The sequence below is a fragment of the Pipistrellus kuhlii genome, unplaced genomic scaffold, assembly GCF_014108245.1.
Source record: "Pipistrellus kuhlii isolate mPipKuh1 unplaced genomic scaffold, mPipKuh1.p scaffold_m20_p_10, whole genome shotgun sequence".
In the NCBI taxonomy this organism is placed as follows: domain Eukaryota; kingdom Metazoa; phylum Chordata; class Mammalia; order Chiroptera; family Vespertilionidae; genus Pipistrellus; species Pipistrellus kuhlii.
Genome location: NW_023425405.1, coordinates 23,808,636 through 23,826,360, shown reverse-complemented (window position 1 = coordinate 23,826,360; position 17,725 = coordinate 23,808,636). Strand labels below are relative to the sequence as shown.

General features: G+C 36.4%; 1 protein-coding gene across 1 annotated transcript in view; it reads right to left on the bottom strand.

Moving 5' to 3' along the window:
* Positions 1 to 17,725, bottom strand: part of CNTNAP2 (contactin associated protein 2) — a 1,655,787-nt gene that overhangs the window by 1,086,811 nt on the left and 551,251 nt on the right. Inside the window, exon 3 of the mRNA XM_036429148.2 lies at positions 4,848 to 5,041. Coding sequence (XP_036285041.1) covers positions 4,848 to 5,041 — 194 coding nt within the window. The remainder of the gene's footprint in view (positions 1 to 4,847; positions 5,042 to 17,725) is intronic.

The window sequence follows — 17,725 nt, the reverse complement described above, 5'->3', positions numbered from 1 at the left end:
AATTGGTAGCTACTCAGTGAGTGCCTGCTTGTCAGTTTATTCTCTTTTCCATAAATTGGTGTGCAATTTGCACTGTGAATTCTACTTTTTCTACTCCTGTGTTTTGGTTTGGAGACACAAAGAACAATTCTCATTTATCTTTCCCGTGAGAGCTTCTCAAATATTGAGAACACATTCTATCTTTAACACATATACGAATCATCTGTGAATATTGTTAAAATGCAGATTCTGATTTGAAAAGCATGGGAGGGTCTCTGATAGCGATGCTGATACTACTGGTCCACAGACATGCTTTGAGTATCTGACATTCAGAGGAGCCTCTTATTCTGTCTGCAGACTGTCCACTTGCTTGGCTAACCAGCATATTGCTCCCCACTCCCAGTCCTTTTTTGGGTTTCAGATACTCACAGCTGTGGTTTGAAATTTTAAATTAAAAAAATCCACAAATAGGCCAGCTGGCCTGGCTCAGTGGTTGAGCTCCTAGCTATGAACCAAGAGATCATGGTTCTATTACAGGTCAGGGCACCTGTCCAGGTTTCAGACTCGATTCTAAGTGAAAGGTATGCAGGAGGCAGCATATCAATGATTCTCTTTCATTACTGATGTTTCTCTCTTTCTCCATCTCTCTTCCACTCTGAAATCAATAAAAATATATTTTAAAAAATTTCCCCCCAAAATATTCATACATTTTATTTCCTTTTAAATTTTTTTCATTGTTTAAGATATTACAAATATTAGTATATGTGTCTTTCTTTTTTTTTTCGCCCACTGACCTTCCCCCAGCTCCTCTTACCCACCCACCCTTTCAGCATTTACCCTCCTCCTCCTACCCCCAGTGTCTTGCAGCTGTTGGCTGTGCTTATATGCATGCATACAAGTCCTTCCGTTGATCTCTTACCACCACGCCCCCTGCAACTCTCCCCTACCTTCCCGCTGTAGTCTGACAGTCTGTTCGATGCTTCATAAGTTTTAACCTGTGCACTGTTCCAAGTAGCATAATAAAATCTCACACCCTCCCAGTTCCATCTTGCCCAGAATGTGAACTAACTATCCAGACATGATTTATACTGTGATGCATGAGACTCCATGTGTCGGTGAATAGGATCATGACTCAAATGTCATAAATTAGATTAGCATTCCCAATTATTCTTAGAAATGAGTTAATAGTCATTTCAGGCTAAGAAGTACAGTTGTAATACAACACATATGCCAATGCATTAGTACAGAAAGGCTATTGTAGAGTAAAATAGCAGGCTATTTTGAATTTTGAAGGACAGAGTCAATGCAATATACTCTAGCAATGCACCTGGAAGTCTCACTTTTATCAAATATAATAGAGTGGTTAATAGGTGCCAGACATTTTTCTAAGCACTTCACGTAATTCAATGCCTGTAATCTCTATTGAGGGAGGTACCACTGCAGTGTAGTGAGGACTGTTATTAGTTGCACTGGACAGATGAGGAAACTGAGACACAGAAAGCTTAAGGAATCTGCCCTAAGTTACACAGATCTATGTAAAGGAAGTTTGATGATGGGCCTATTAGTCTGATTCCAGAGTGCATCTCAGAGCTGTTCCTTTCACTGCTTCCAGGAGCCATGGCCACACAATGTACTGGTTTCTCCCGCTCTAAATTCCCTTGTTAGGCATACTAATATTCCTCCAACTTCCACTAAGCTACCGCTTGAGCAGAGACATTCATCTTATATGGGGGAATTAATATTTTATTCAAAATATTTGTAGGAACCTATCTATCAATACTCCATAAAAACTGCATTCACTTGAAGTCATTTAGCCACATGCCACCTGAATCCAAGCTATCTCTAGTAATAATATTAGCATCCCTATTATTTGAGTCCAGAGTAAAATAAGCAACTAAGAATATTTGTATTCAGAGCCCTTTCCTTTCCAGAGAGCTTCCAAGCAATCAAATATTCTTAACATTCTAGAACAATGATTTCATATATCCTACTTCATCTCAGATTAAAATTGCACTGAACTGTGAACAATTATATTCTATATTTTATCGTATCTAAGAAACTTTATAATATACATTTAATCATTTTCCTTTACTTAACGTTGTATGCCATTATTATTATTATTAAAAACATCTGATTTTTCTATTCTAAATTTTTAGTAAAAAGCAAATACATAACCATGTTGTTGAGAATAGTTCTATTTATTTGGATATGTGTAGAATATTAAATGCTTCTCAAATTGGCACAAGACATAGTCTCATGACCTCTTAAAATAAGACTCTCACAATACAAATGTGAATTTAGGAAGGTGATCAAAATTCACTAGTAGAGGCATTACAGTATATGCAAAAGGATCTGCAATATCCTCTAGACTTATTAAAATTCATGAGACTTTTAAAATATCACCCAGCCTGAGAGAGGTGTAAACAGAAAAATCTATTTCAGAGAAATAAAAAGCTTAGAATAAATTCACCTTGAAAATGGTTTTCTTCTGTACAAATCCTAAAGTTTTTACCCCATTTATGCCAACAGTCATGTTAGAAAGGGTTTAATTCAGATAACTCCGATGTGTTTTATTTCTCAATAAGCTACTATAGTATTGATAAAATTTCTTCAAATGTGCCCACTGGGGGCTTTCCCTAATGACTGATGGCAGCTACAGTGCAGTTGTATTCATAAACAAGCAAAGAAAATTCCCATCAATTTCTGAAAAAGTGCTGTGTCAGTGTCCTAAGTGAAGTCAAAGATGTTATCATCTGATGGCAGCTATATGACCAAGACACCCGGATAGAGGTCATCTTAATTTCACATGCAGGAAAACATTCTAGATCTGTTTGAAAGAATCTCCATATACTACTGAACTGTGAAACAATGATGCTTCACCTTTATAACTAGAACATATTTTTAAGTGATTTGGAAAATTAGTGCAACCACTACAACAAATGGTTGAAACGATAGGACAGAATAACCCTTTCATTTTAAACAGTATCCCCTTACATGGCTCATTGCACACATGGGCATCGGTAGGTAAGCAGATAATTTGTTACAAGCACGTCAGTGGCACTTGGCACAGAGCTGGGTCTGCACGCTGCCATGCCTCCCAAGCCCAGCCTATACTCACTGCCCACCAGTGGCCACTTCATTTGTTAAGCGGAAAATATGCCACAATTTTTCCACATTACAACTCCTACTTTAAGTCATGTTTCTTTCATCTAAAATATTCTCAGTTATTTTCAATCAAGAAGAGTAAAAGGTAAGGAAAGAAGGGGACTAAAAAAAAAAAAATCTGAAAATTATCATGAGTGACTATTCTCACTGAAAAATACTACCCTGGCTTTGCAGAACGCTTCTAAGACAGGCAATTCAGCAAAACTTCTTTATTTATATAATCCCATTTATATCTCCTAATAGGTGTTATTGCTTTCTCAGATTAGGAACCTGAGACACAGAGTGACTTCTCTGAGTTTATAAACAAAATCAATGAAACTAGATACTTGAATTCAGACTATATATATATATATATATATATATATATATATATATTGTTGATTTTTCACAGAAAGGAAGGGAGAGGGATAGAGAGTTAAAAACATTGATGAGAGAAATAAATAAGCTGCTGCCTACTGCACACCCCCTACTGGGGATGTGCCAACAACCAAGGTACATACCCTTGACCGGAATAAAATCTGGGACATCAGTCAGCAGGCTGATAATCCATCCACTGAACCAAACATGCAGGACTGAATTCAGACTTTTAAATGTTTACCTTGGCTTTCACTAGCCAAACATCTGGTTATAGAGGCTAATCTAGAGAAATACTTTGAGAACTTTTATTTTGCAAATATTGATTGATTGAATCTTTGGTTAAAAATAAAGTGGAGCCCTAACTGGTTTGGCTCAGTGAATAGAAAGTTGGCCTGGGGACTGAGGGGTCCCAGGTTCAATTCCAGTCAAGGGTATGTACTTTAGTTGCAGGCACATCCCCCGGGGGGGGGGGTGCAGGAGGCCGCTGATTGATGTTTCTCTCTCATTGACATTTCAACTTCTATCCCTCTCCCTTCCTCTCTGTAAAAAAAAAAAAAAAAAAAAAAAAAAAAAAAAAAAAAAAAAAAAAAAATCAATAATATATATACATATATATATATATATATTTTTTAAAGAATAAAGCAGAGAGCACACTACTCCAATTATCAAGAAATTACAAAATTAATCTGTCAAATACCACTTGATTTTCAGATTTTTAAATATTTTAAATTTACTAAAATCAATTAAAATATGGGAATTAAAAGTGAGTGATAGTAAAAATTGGAAACCTATGTCAGGGCAATTATTTTTTAATTTTATTTATTAACTCATGGTTCAGGATTTGGGACCAATTTGTACCATTTCAGATATACTCCAGACAAAAATATAGTAACTAAAAATATAGTGTTTCAAGAAATTATAGTGTTCTATCATCTTTAAGTTATTTACCCCATAATTATTTTTTTAAAGTTTAAACAAAGTTTTATTGGAAGGTGTTGTTTGCCTAGAAATACACTAGAACTTGGGGAAGAGGATGTGTTCACTTTGAAAGAAAAGATTTCCCCCCAACTATGAGAAAGGCATGGTGCAGGGTGAGCACACGGCAGTGTGGATCTGTATTCTCACCTCCTTGTCCTTTCTTTGCACTTCTTTCTCATTTAGCAAGTACTAGAGAACAATAACAAAAAATCAAACAAAAACAAAAACAAAAACAAACAAACAAACAAACAAACAAACAATCCAGCAAGATCAACCTCCAACCAGGCCACACCAGGGCAGAGAGGATCAAGGGTCACATATCTGCAACTTTGTCAACTGTGTGTCTTTGCTTTCCCACAATGACTCACCCAGATATTTCCATCTTGATGATAAGGTTTCCAGTTCCTTCCAGTGTCACTGTAGAGCATGCGGTATTGGGTCACCCAGTCTGAGCTGCTGTATCTTCCTTGGGTTGCAATGGCGCTGATCTGCTTCCGATTGCCAAAGTCAACCTGAAGCCATTGATAATGGTCACTGTCAGATGGAGACCATCCCCCAGCACCTGAACAAAGTAGAGACAAAAGGGGAGAATAGACATTTAAAGTTAAACTTCTATAATTGACAATGGATTATTTTTTGTGTTGTAATTGGCCTTGGCAGTGCTGTATTTCACACAGATATTATGAAATGTCCTTTACAGATGCCACTGGGACTTCCACTAATATCCTTCCAGCTGGGTTACAGTGATGCTCTAACCTCTTTATGGTATAATTATGTACGCATTTTCTCCTGAGCAAATGTCTTCATAATTCCTCAATTAGATCTTATTAGTACATGTCAAAGTCTAATTGGCTGAGGGTTGATCAATTTACCATGAATTCTTCAACTAAAAATAACTAGGAAAAATATATAACAATCTATTAATTCTTCACACAAGGTTTTATCTTTTAGTAGATTTTAAATGTAACAAAAATTATACACAACTCTAAAATATATTTTGCTGTCAAAAGGTCAGAGTTCAAGGAACAGTAGTTCTTAAGATGAGGCCATAGTCTTACATTAAGTCCCTGTACTTATGAGAACTAAGGTAGTAAATTCGGTAATATGTTCACTAACTCTTAAGATACATATAACCTATGACTTGATAATCACATTTCCAGGAAAAAAATTTGAGTTGCTAAATTAAATGAAATTTTTTTAGCAAAACATAATAAATAATTGGTAAATAGTAAGAATGCAAAAATATTTAGTAGAAATATGGAGCTAATACAGAACAAAAAGGCTCCTAATTTATACCACTATGTAAATGTAAAATAACTGTGGTTGCACGTAAATACATTTCAGAAAATATGGCATAATGCTTGGTTCTAACAGGCAACATAATTTTTTGAGTGAGTTTGGCTGCTAATGTGAGAAAATAAGAGAAAAAATATTCAACATATTATCCAATTTAGAGTACACCAAAATATATGCATAATTTTCAATAAGGAATTTAAAGCCTGACAATAAATTCATTCAATGAGGGCCATGCTAATAAAATCATTTTGTAAATCATCACAGATAGGTCATTCATTTAATGATGTTTATATGCTTACTTCTGCTTTCCGCTATGATAGAATAGCTCTCCCACCACAAAAAGTCACAAACCTGACAAAGTGTATAAAATTATCCTTTTTGGAGATTGGACAACAGGCAGTGCAGGACCCTGATCCATGAGAGAAGATAAACAAATGAGGTGAGTACTGCCAGCTCCTGGCTTTCTGCCTGGTTCATCTTCTGGATCACAGCACATGAAATAGTATCCCAAATAGAAATAGCAGCATCACTAAGATCAAGACAAATCTGAAGCATAGCTACCAAAGACAGAGTACCAGAGAGAGGCAGCTATGCCAAGAAAGAGCACTAAGAAGCTGCACAGGATCACCAATGAGTCTCTACAGCTCAAACTCTGGATGAAAATTGAGCTGGGTATTTGAAACCAACCTTCTTCAAGACCACCTGGGGGGAATTTTTCAAATGAGTAACCAGAGGATGCTCAGGGATAAGACAAGGTTGATTTCAGATGAAATAAGTTTGAGCAAACTTGTTGAATAACCCTGGCTTAGTAGAGATCTCATAAAGGGGTTATAATAATTTAGTCCTAAAATATGGGCTTCCCTGCACACATCTGAACAAAGGTTGGAAGCTAACCTGAAGAAAGATCAAACTTACCCACAAATAAATAACTCCTTGCCAAACAAAACTCAACACCCCATTAAGAAAGGCCTACACATTTGAGGAAGCAGGAAAATAGTGACTTATTACCAGAGAAAAATCAATCAATAGAAATTGACTGAAAAATGACAGAGATGATAAAATTAGCAGACCAGGACTTTAAAAAAGAGACAATAAATTAGTGCCACTTATAAAACGATAATATATAAATATTGGAGATACAAATATGAAATCTTAATGGAGAAAAGAAAGAACAAAAAAGAAAAAAATGAAAGTTTTTGGACCAAAAAATACATCTGAAATAAAACTTTTAATGGATGGGCTTAACAGCAGATTAGAAATTGAGAGGTTGAAAAACACTTTAAAATTGAAGCTCAGAAAAGGCTTACAAATGAACAGCACTCCATTAATCTATAGGAAAATATTGTGTCCTAACAATCATGCAAATGGAATACTAAAAGAAGAGAAGGTGAAATTAGAAGAAAAATATTAATTTGAAGAAAAAATGGTTGAAAATATAACCCTAGATATATGAGAAATTTACAAGATTCCAAGAAAAATAAACAAAAGACAAACACACCAACCTCATAATCAATTGGTAAAACAAACAAGCAAATAAACAAAAACAATGCTAATGAGAAAATCTTGAATGTAAGAAGAGGGCAATACCATCTGAGCAAAAATAACTCAAGCTGAAATATAATACAACATATCTGAGGTGATGAAAAAAAGAATAAAGGGAAGCTGACAATCAAAAACTCTATATCCAGCCAAAATACCCTTTAAAATGAAAGCAACATAATAATATTTAGGACAAAAGCTGAGCAAATCCATCACCAGTAGGTATGTACTATAAGAAATGGACGTTTTCCAGTTCTGAGGATAAATTACTGTATTGAAACTCATATATCCATGAAGAAACATGCTGAACATGGTAAATATGTCCATAAGTATAAAATATTTGATCATGTTTTTAAATTTCTCAAAAAGATAACTGAGTATTTAAAATAAAAGCCGTAACAATGAATTAGAGATGTAGAAGTAAAATGCATGACTATATTTGAAGTGATATATTATTTTATGGTTGTGAAGCCTAGATCAAGGGCCAGCAAACTTTCTTTGAAAAAGGGTTAAGTACTGAATGGTTTAGGCTCTACAGGCTATACTATATCTGTTATAAGTAGAAAACTCTGGTGGTGTAGCATGAAGTTATAGATAATACAGTAAGCTCTCCATTTTACAGACCTTGATTTAACAGACTTCAGATTTAATAAATAAAATTTCCTGTCTGTATGTCATATGTGAAAATTAACACTTTGTTAATTTTAAAATCCTTTAAAGCAAAATTTGCTTATAATTGAATCAATAGGTTATTTTTTGGTTGTTAATTCACTGTTATTTTTAACAAATTTTAATTAATAGGCTGTATGTTGGGAAAAACACTGCAGCAGTTTATATAAATAAATATTACATACCTACAATTATAGTCTACATATTTTAATCTAAGATCATCACTCATAAACAAAGTCTGGGAGATGATTAGCATGTGATCACACATCTCTCATGGTAACTGGCTCTGTTGCTCCTTGGTGTGACTTTCTGCAGCAGTTTTAGCACATGCAGGCCGATGTTTCCATGTGCACTAAGCCACACCCAAACCATCTGTTTACTATGGGTGAGGGGTGAATGCATGCATTCACTAGACTTACTCAGTATAAGTTTAAAATACAGTAATACATATAGAAAACTATTCTGTGAAATTAAACTTTTCATGCACACTTAATTTTAATTATACAAACATGTCTACATAAGGGGAAACAGGTAAACTAATTTGTCAATTATTTATATATTTATTTGCATTTTTTCTTCATTGATTAAGATATTACATGTGTCCTAATCAAATCATTGCTCCCTCCACTCCATCCCCTACTCATGCCCTTAGGCCCCTGGTGTCTGTGTCCATTGGTTAGGCTTATAAGCATGCATACAAGTCCTTTGCTTGATCTCTCTCCCTTACCCCCACCCTCCCCTACCTTCCCTCTGAGGTTTGATGGTCTGATTGATGCTTCTCTGTATCTGGATCTGTTGTTTGTTTGTTTGTTTGTTTGTTTTTGTGTGTGTGTGTCTGTGTTTTATTAGTTTATGTTGTTCCTTATATTCCATAAATGAGTGATATCATGTAATATTTATCTTTCTCTGACTGGCTTATTTCACTTATTATAATGCTCTCCAGTTCCATCCATGCTATTGCAAATGGTAAGAATTCCTTCCTTTTTTTTTTTTTTTAACACAGCATAGTATTCCAATGTGTAGAGGTACCACAGTTTTTTAATCCACTCATCTGTTGATGAGCACCTAGGGTGTTTCCAAATCTTAGCTATGGTAAATTGTGCCACTATGAACATAAGAGTCCACATACACTGAGTGGCCAAATTATTATGATCTCTGAACAGATAATAATTTGTCCACTCAGTGTATATATGTGTGTGTGTGTGTGTGTGTGTGTGTGTGTGTGTGTGTTTAGAGGCCCAGTGCATTAATTCATGCATGGGTGGGGGTCCAGCCAGCCTGGCCAGGGGGAAGGAACATTGGCAGTTGCCTGCTGGTTGAACTCCTGGTTGAGGGGACAATGTGCATATTAGCCTTTTATTATATAGGTTATAAACTGAGTGGCCAGATTATTATTCATTCAGAGATCATAAAAATCTGGCCACTCAGTATATATCCCACAGTGACCCCACTTCTAGGAATAATTTGTCATTTTTTTAAAACAGGCATTAAGAAAACCTACTTTATTATATAATGGACTTGCAGCTTTAATGGACACCACCTCACCCACATTTGAGGTCGTACTATACATAATAAAAAGGTGAAAAAAACTGGGAAAATGCTAATTCTCTTTGAAATATCAGCATGATCCCTGCTAATAACACCTCTGGTCGAGGTTATGATGTGCCACTCAGGTCCGCCTTTATGACTGAGGAAAAGTCCCTCTGTAATTCAGTGTTGCCAGAAGACACTACTTAGCTATAATTCCTCTTTCGGAATTTCCAGAATTAAAAAGAGGGTTTACCCAAGGCCATGTGCCTTCTTGGGGTTGTACAATGCAATGACTGCTTGAGCAGGGATTGTAGAGGTCCAGGCCCCTCGCTCCAACTTGCAAAACCTCCCTGCAGAATTGGTTGAAACCTCCTTTGAGACTGCATCGCATCTCGACCTCTCTCCTGCCTATTTCCTCTTCATTCCCTTCCCTTCCACAGATTTTGTTCACCTAAAATTCCTTAATAAATTCTATGTGTTAGTCTCTATCTCAGAATTTGTGTTCTGGAAAGTGCAGTCTGCAAAACCTCCTTGGAATCACTTTCCTGAAAATCTTCTCTCTAGGGATATTAAATAATTATCTATGCTTTCTACTTTGTGTGTGATTTGCATGTGTACTTTTTCCCATTTAGTATCTAATATTCCCTAGGGTAATATATCATCCACATGCATACTTCACCTACAATTCTGTAAAATTTTGGAGGAGCCATAGATAATTTTTTTAGATAACAATGTACCCTGTCATCAAGAGACAAAAATCTATTTTCCTATCAGTTGGATATCTTGTTCCAAATTTAGAAGTAATTTTATATCTAATTGTGTATAAAGTCCTATCTATGTATTACAAAAGCAACCAGGGTCATCAATAAAAGTTGTTTGGCCATTGAAGTAAACAAGCAATTATAACAATGAGGGAAGAGGAAGTATATTCAGCTTATTGTTGACATTTAGAATATTCCTTCTAACTAGTCCTGCAAAGAATATTACAGAACACATTTCCTTATATCACCTATTTTTTGCTGCATTACAATTTTTCAATAAGGAGGCAATTAACATAAACTAGTTAATCCCATTAATCTCATCATTTTAAAAGAATAGAACTTATTGATAACTTTAAAAGAAACACAAATCTGAAACAAGTAAAAATGTACGTTGAAACTTATTCCTTCGCAGAAGGATATGTGGAGAGAATAGTGATTAGCCTCAAGGGAAGCTCAAATGTCAGGCTTGCATGAGGAACCTAGTGGGAAGATTGAGGAAAAGAATCCTGTTTCTCTTTGATCTATCAAGCAATGTAATTTGGGGAAGTTGGTTACTTTGTTCATTTGACTTGTGACATGCATAACCTCTATCAATCCAAGGATTAAGAATGAGAACCCTTTCATGACAAAAAAAATCAGGAAAATGGTGCACAGGAGAGCTGCTTCCCAAGATGGTGTGAAGAGTACAACAGGCAAACACATTCCCTGTGGATGATGAGGTAGCTCCAAGGAAAAAATGGAAAGTCAAAGAGGAGGTTAAGGAGGAGGAGATTTTAAACAGCCATAAACTCTTAGGTTCTGAGAAGACTTAAGAATAACTGTCTAGAACCAATAGAACCAAAAATATCTAGTGAATAATTAGTAAATTCTTAAGAGTAACTTGAAGATGTGCATTACATAGAATTCTTTTTTAAGAAGATTATATTTATTGTGGAAAGTATTCAGTTGTCTTCTTTTCTCCCCATTAACACCCTCCACCCCATCCCCAGGCCTTCACTGCACTATTGTCTATGTCCATAGGTTATACATGCATGCATATAAATTACTTGGTTAATTTCTTCCTGCCAGGCCCCTGCCTTCTGAGATCCCTTAGTCTGTTCCACACTTCTACATCTTTGGATCTCTTTTGTTCGTCAGGTTATTTTGTTCATTAGATTCTACATATGAGTGAGATCATGTGATACTTGTCTTTCTCTGACTGGAATAACTGACTTAATATAATACTCTATAACCTAAACAGTAGGGATGTTGTTTCCTCCCTTTTATTCTCTACTGTGTTAATCATTCTCTCTTTTTCTCTCTCTGCCATTGCTTGCCTTCCAACTCCTTCCCTTTCTTCCCCCCTCTTCTCTTTTTTCTCTCTCTCATACACACATCCCTCCTCCTCTGTATATGTGTGTGTGCATATGTGGGAGTGCAGATTGTATGCATGTGAACTATAAAGATACATAGTGTTCATATTCTAAATATTTACTTTACTGGTGTTACTTGAGTGATACATTATAATAAAGGATCTAGAGATATGAATAAAACTTGCACCAAAACTTAGTGATAGCTTATAATTATGATAACCATTTCTGTTTTGTAAATTAGTACCTCTGAGAGAGAAAAAAGAAGCTTAATGGGTGGTTTAGGAGAGAACATTGAGTTTCTTTTCTAGTGACAAATGACTCCTGCATGGACATGATGCCTAAGTGTGTGGTTGTAACACCACTAGAGATTATAAGTCTGGAGTCTAATTTTCTTTAACGGTAGAAAAAAATTCAATTCAATTAAATACAGAACTATCTTTAATGACTAGTTGAGATCTATGTATCAGATAAAAAGAATAAATTGAAAAGGAGACTTGCAGGCAAGATAGCATTGTGACTTTAGGCTTGGAGGCCTCCTTCCGGTCTAAATGCACAGTATTTTTAGATAAGATAGATAAAAAGAAAATTGAAAAAAAAATAGCCAGGATCAAAAATAAAATACTAGTAAACATCTCCATGCATGGGACAGGCAACAAAAATGCAAACAATAAGTAAGACTGAAGCTGAGGCCTGCTGGAATTGGGATCTGGGGTACACGCAGAGGAAGTGGGACACTTGGTTTCTGAGGGTCATCAATAAAAGTGTTTCTGGACCAGAGATCTGGGAAGCTGAGTAGAGAAAATCACAAAATGATAGAGCAGAAAAGGATGGGAGAGAGAGAGTGAGACAGACAGATGCTGGTTGTCAAGAAGAGCATGTAAACCAAAGTTTTAAATTGCCAAAAACAAACAAACAAACAAACAAACAAACCAAAATGCCATCAAAGTCAGTTAACATAGTCAAAAGAACTTTTAACATTGGCAAATGAACTTTAGATATAATAGCAATTGAGGACCAGTGGAAATAAACTTTTGAGTTCTTAGGTATATAAATAAGTAATGTTAGGTATTACAAATAGCAATAATGATCAGATTCAACAGGGAAACATAAATTATTTATAGACAAGTGCTAAAAAGAACCAAAAGATTGCTTTAGAAAAAAAAAAAAAAAAGGTAGTCATTGATAGAAAAAAATATCTCATTGGAGGAAAATCCACAACTTACATTATCTCACAAATAATTAGTCTGCTGAAAGGTAATCGGAAAGATTTATACAGAATTCCCCATAGAAAATGCAAAATATGTTAGAGTTTCAGAACATCTGCTTCTACCAAGACGGAGTACAGAAATCTAATTTACTTTCCCACCGGAAACAATGAAAAAGCAGATAAAATATATGAAACAATTGTTTGCAAGATAATAAGATCTGAGGCAAAAACGGGCCAAGATTTCTAAGGTACAGGACATAAATAGAGTTAGCCCCGTTTCCTCCTTTTCCTATCTCGAAAGAGTATCAAGTCTGAGACACAGAAAGAACTTGGCAGAATCCCTGGGTTGAGAAGTTAAAGCTGGGGAGACCAAGGTGGCTGGAGTTAGAAGCCAAGGAGGAAGCTGCATAGAGAGATAACTCACAAGAATCACCAGGGGGCTCCTTGGAGTCTTCAATTAACCCACACATGTTAGGAAACTACCCACCCACAGCTGGGCAAAGAAACATCTGAATGGAGGAAGGTACTAGTGATCTGCACTACTCCCATAATCCCATCATTCCCCTTGTAGGTATTTTCTCAGGAGAAAATGAAGCCTGTGAACATACAAAGTCCTGTCCAGGATGTTCATAGAAACTTTATGTGTGTAATAGCCCAAAGCTGTAAACAACTCAAATGTCCATCAGCAGATAAATGGATAAACAAATTGTATATATCCACAGAACAGAATATGATTCAGCAATAAAAAGGACTGGATATTGATACATACTAGATGATTAATCTAAATATAATTATGCTGACTGGGAGGATTTATATACAATTCTAGGAAACATAAACTGATAAATAGGAGCAAAAGAAGATCAATGATTGCTTCAGGTGGGGACAAAGAAGGGAAAGGAAGAGGTTACAAAGTTCCAGAAAAATTCTTGAGATATAAGTTGTATTCATTATCTTGATGGTGGTGGTGTTTTCATGGTATTTTCATATATAAGAAAGATCACATTTTATAATTTAAGTATGTAGAGATTAGTGTACATCAATGTTACATCAATAAAGCTGCTAACATTTGTAGGAGTAAATAGACATGGAGGATAAAGTGGGCATTTCAATGATAAATCTAAGAAATTCTAGAATAAAACCAATTCACAGAATATAAACATTTGCAGAATTATTGATTGCATTTTTTTTCAAAATTGAAAAAGAAAAAATAAAGACATAACAAACTGAAAAGGTCCTCTGAACACTGAAAAGTAAATGGAATGTGAGCATCTTATAAAAAATATATCATGAGGTACAAATTAAAGCTGGTTGAAAATAGTAACTCTGATGTAATGAGACATTTAAAAAATAGTGTTTAAGCATGAAAGTGAGAATTATCTCATTGAGAGAGACAGAGAGAGCTGGCATCATAAGAGCTAAAAGTTGCTTGCTAATGAGCTCAGATTTTATTTACAGTGGGACATAAGCAGCTAGAAGGTGTGGCGTGTGACCTACCTACAAGAAATAGGACAAAGAAGCTTCAACCAAGTCTAATTACTTGTTGATTAGAAGGAGCATTAATTAACGCCTGTTATGAGCTACAGAAGTTAAAATATTGGTGCTATTATCATTATGAAAATATATGCTAAATTACTGTTCACATAAAATAAAGTTGAAACAAAGGAGTATCCCAGTATATTTGAAACAAAGCAGAAGGGAGATGTGATTTTTATCATCTGTTGTTAATGACAGGAAGACAGAACAGCACATCCTCCCACTGCTACCTCCTCCAAGGACAGCAGCTTTCAGATCGTTCTAGAAGAGCAGAAGGAACCACTGTGTACAAGGAATTATTTCCTGAGTCAGGTTAGGATGGGACATAGTAAGAAAGGCAGAGCTGCTTTAACATGTTTGAAGTATTTAGATAATATCCCAAAGGACTAGCATTATTCATAAATCTAACATTAGCTTCCTTGAGTATTTATCAAAGGAGCTGCCAGAAAAGTACCGTAAAGATAATCCAAACAAAGAAAAAACCCACGAGTTTAAAAAATCAGGGGACTTAGTAAATCTAGAAAAAAATATACAAAGAGAAAGCTATTCAAAAATTTGCATATAGGTGATAAACATTTAGAATAAAAGAGAAATGGCAGGGGTGGTGTTACTGGAGGTGATCATTGGTGGGTTATAAAAATGTCCTTTAATGAGCACATTCTTATGTAGTAGAACACAAGAAATACTATAGATGTATTTCTAACTTAATTTTAGCTAAGCATTTGACAATATCTATAAATATAAAATGGTGATATGTGGTCTGAGAGATAACAGATTTAAGTAAATTCAAAAATAATTAATAATTATGCCCTAAATTTGCTGATTAAAAACTATGTGAACCTGAAGAGAGCTCCCTAACTATGTGCCACAGACTTTCATTCTGTGTTCTGTCACTTTTAATATTTTTATTATCTAAGGCACGAAAGACATGCTTATGAAATTTGTTAATTACATAAGGCTGAATAAGAGACCTAATAGGATAACTAACTGAATTACAATGTAAAATGTTCTTGACCAGCTGGAAATCTGAGCCTGCACCAGATCAATTTATTTGAACATCAATAAGAAACTAAGATGCCCATTTTCAACAAATGCATTTTCAACTTCATAATTAATTATATATTATGCTTAGAAATAATTATGGAACCATAATTTACTTTAAGAAAAATATTGGTTTGAAATGATGACATCTAACTATAATATTTCCAGTATACTATTCAAAACAGTTTTGATACATTTTCATTCAGACTTTACATCTGCATACAAAAATGAACAAATCACATGCATCTAGGATTACAAATTATCACAAAATGAGCATAACCATGTGATACCACACAGGTCGGTAAAGAAATCATTTCCAGCAACCCACAGCTCTCATTGTGTCCTTTTCCAAATACAGTTAACCCCTCCTCCCTAATGAATTGTCCCAGAGACTCATACATGAATTGTATATACCAATAAATTGCATATATTCTTTGCTGTCTAATATAAAATTGTATAATTTACTACTCTATTTATTCACCCTAATGTTGAACATGTGGCTATTTCCCATTTGGAGTTATTATGAACTAGAGGACTGGTGCATGAAATTTGTGCACCAGTATAGTCCCTACACATGGCCAATGATCAAAGCATGAGTGTCTGGTGTGGAAGGGCAGGACCCAGCTGACCTCTAGACTCTGGGCAACACCTGAGCCACTGGGCCCCGACACACCCACTTTTGCCTGAGTCATGGTGCCAGAGTCCCCACATGGAGATGAGGTGAGTATAGCCAGATGCTGCAGGCTGGGTGCAGTATGGGCCTCTGGGCCACCCAGCAGTGCCACACTGAAGCCAGGTGTGCAGTACACTCTCTCCTGGCTAGCCTCACAGACCAGCTGCTGTGCAAGCCTACAGGGAGCCAGACTGGCCCTGTGGTCTGAGGGCTGTAGCTCAGCTCACTCAAAGGAGGCTGTGCAGGTGTGGAGTGGGCATCTCGTGGCTGACTGGCACCTGAGCACAGGGGTTTCCCTGGCACAAGAGCCCTGGTGTCTGGGAGGAGGGTAGCAGAGGGAGTGAGAGCAAGCTTGGAGGACACCCTACATTCTCAATGCACCTCCTTCCCTGCCCCAAGTAGCCTGTGAAAGGTAGCAGCAGTGCATCACTGATGACCACAATGTTCTGCACAGCCCCCTGCTGGTCAGTGCACATCATAGTGAGTGGTTGAATTCCCAGCCTCCCAGTCAAACTCTTGGTCAAACTGCCCAAGGGGAGAATTTGCAAATTAGGTTTTTATTATATAGAACTAGAGGTCCAGTGCAAGACATTCCTGCATGGGGGAGAGAGGGTGTTCCTCACCCCAGCCTGCACCCTCTCCAATCTGGGACCCCTGAGGGATGTCTGACTGCTCTCTCACAATCCAGGACTGCTGGTACCCAACTTCTCACCTGCCTGCCTGCCTAATTGCCACCAACCAACCACTTCTGCCTGCCAGTGTGATCACCCCCTAACCACTCCCCTGTCAGCCTGATCAATGGCTAACTACTCCCCTGTTGGTCCAATTGCCCCTAACTGCCCTCACCTGCTGGCCTGATTGCCCCTAACTGCCTTTACCTGCAAATCTGGTCACCCCAATTACCCTCCCCTGCTGGCCATCTTATGGCAGCCATCTTGTGTCCACATGGGGGCAGCCATCTTTGACCACATGGAGGAGGCCATCTTGTGTGTTGGAGTGATGGGCAATTTGTATATTACCTCCTTATTATAAAAGATGTCTCAAAAACGCAAGCCAAATAGAAAAAAGATGATAAATTAGATTTTATTAAAATTAGAAATTATAGACTTTCTAAAGACATTAGTAAGATAGTGAAATGGCTAACTAAATGTGTTTCTAAACATGTAACCAACAAAATGCTCATATCCAACTTGTATAAACAAGTCTGACAAACCAATAAAAAAAACAATCATTAAGAGACCTTAGCAGGCAGTACTGTAAGGCATGCAATATATGAAAAGATGCTCAAACTTATGGGATTTCCTTTTTAATAAAGAAAATTGAAAAACTAAAAATGATCAAACAGAGTAATTAAAATGATGAGAGGACTTAATCCCAAAATACTGCTTGGAAGGAACAAAATATGTTTAAGTGTTCTAAGAGAAAATCAAGGAGCAACTTAATTTCCATTTTCTGCTTAACTGGTTTGGCTCAGTGGATAGAGCATCAGCGTGTGGCCTGAAAGGTCCCAGGTTTGATTACAGTCAAGGGCGTATACCTTGGTTGCAGGCACATTCCCAGTGGAAGGTGTGCAGGAGGCAGCTGATAGATGTTTCTCCTTCATCGATATTTCTAATCCCCTCTCCCTCTCCCTTTCTCTCTAAAA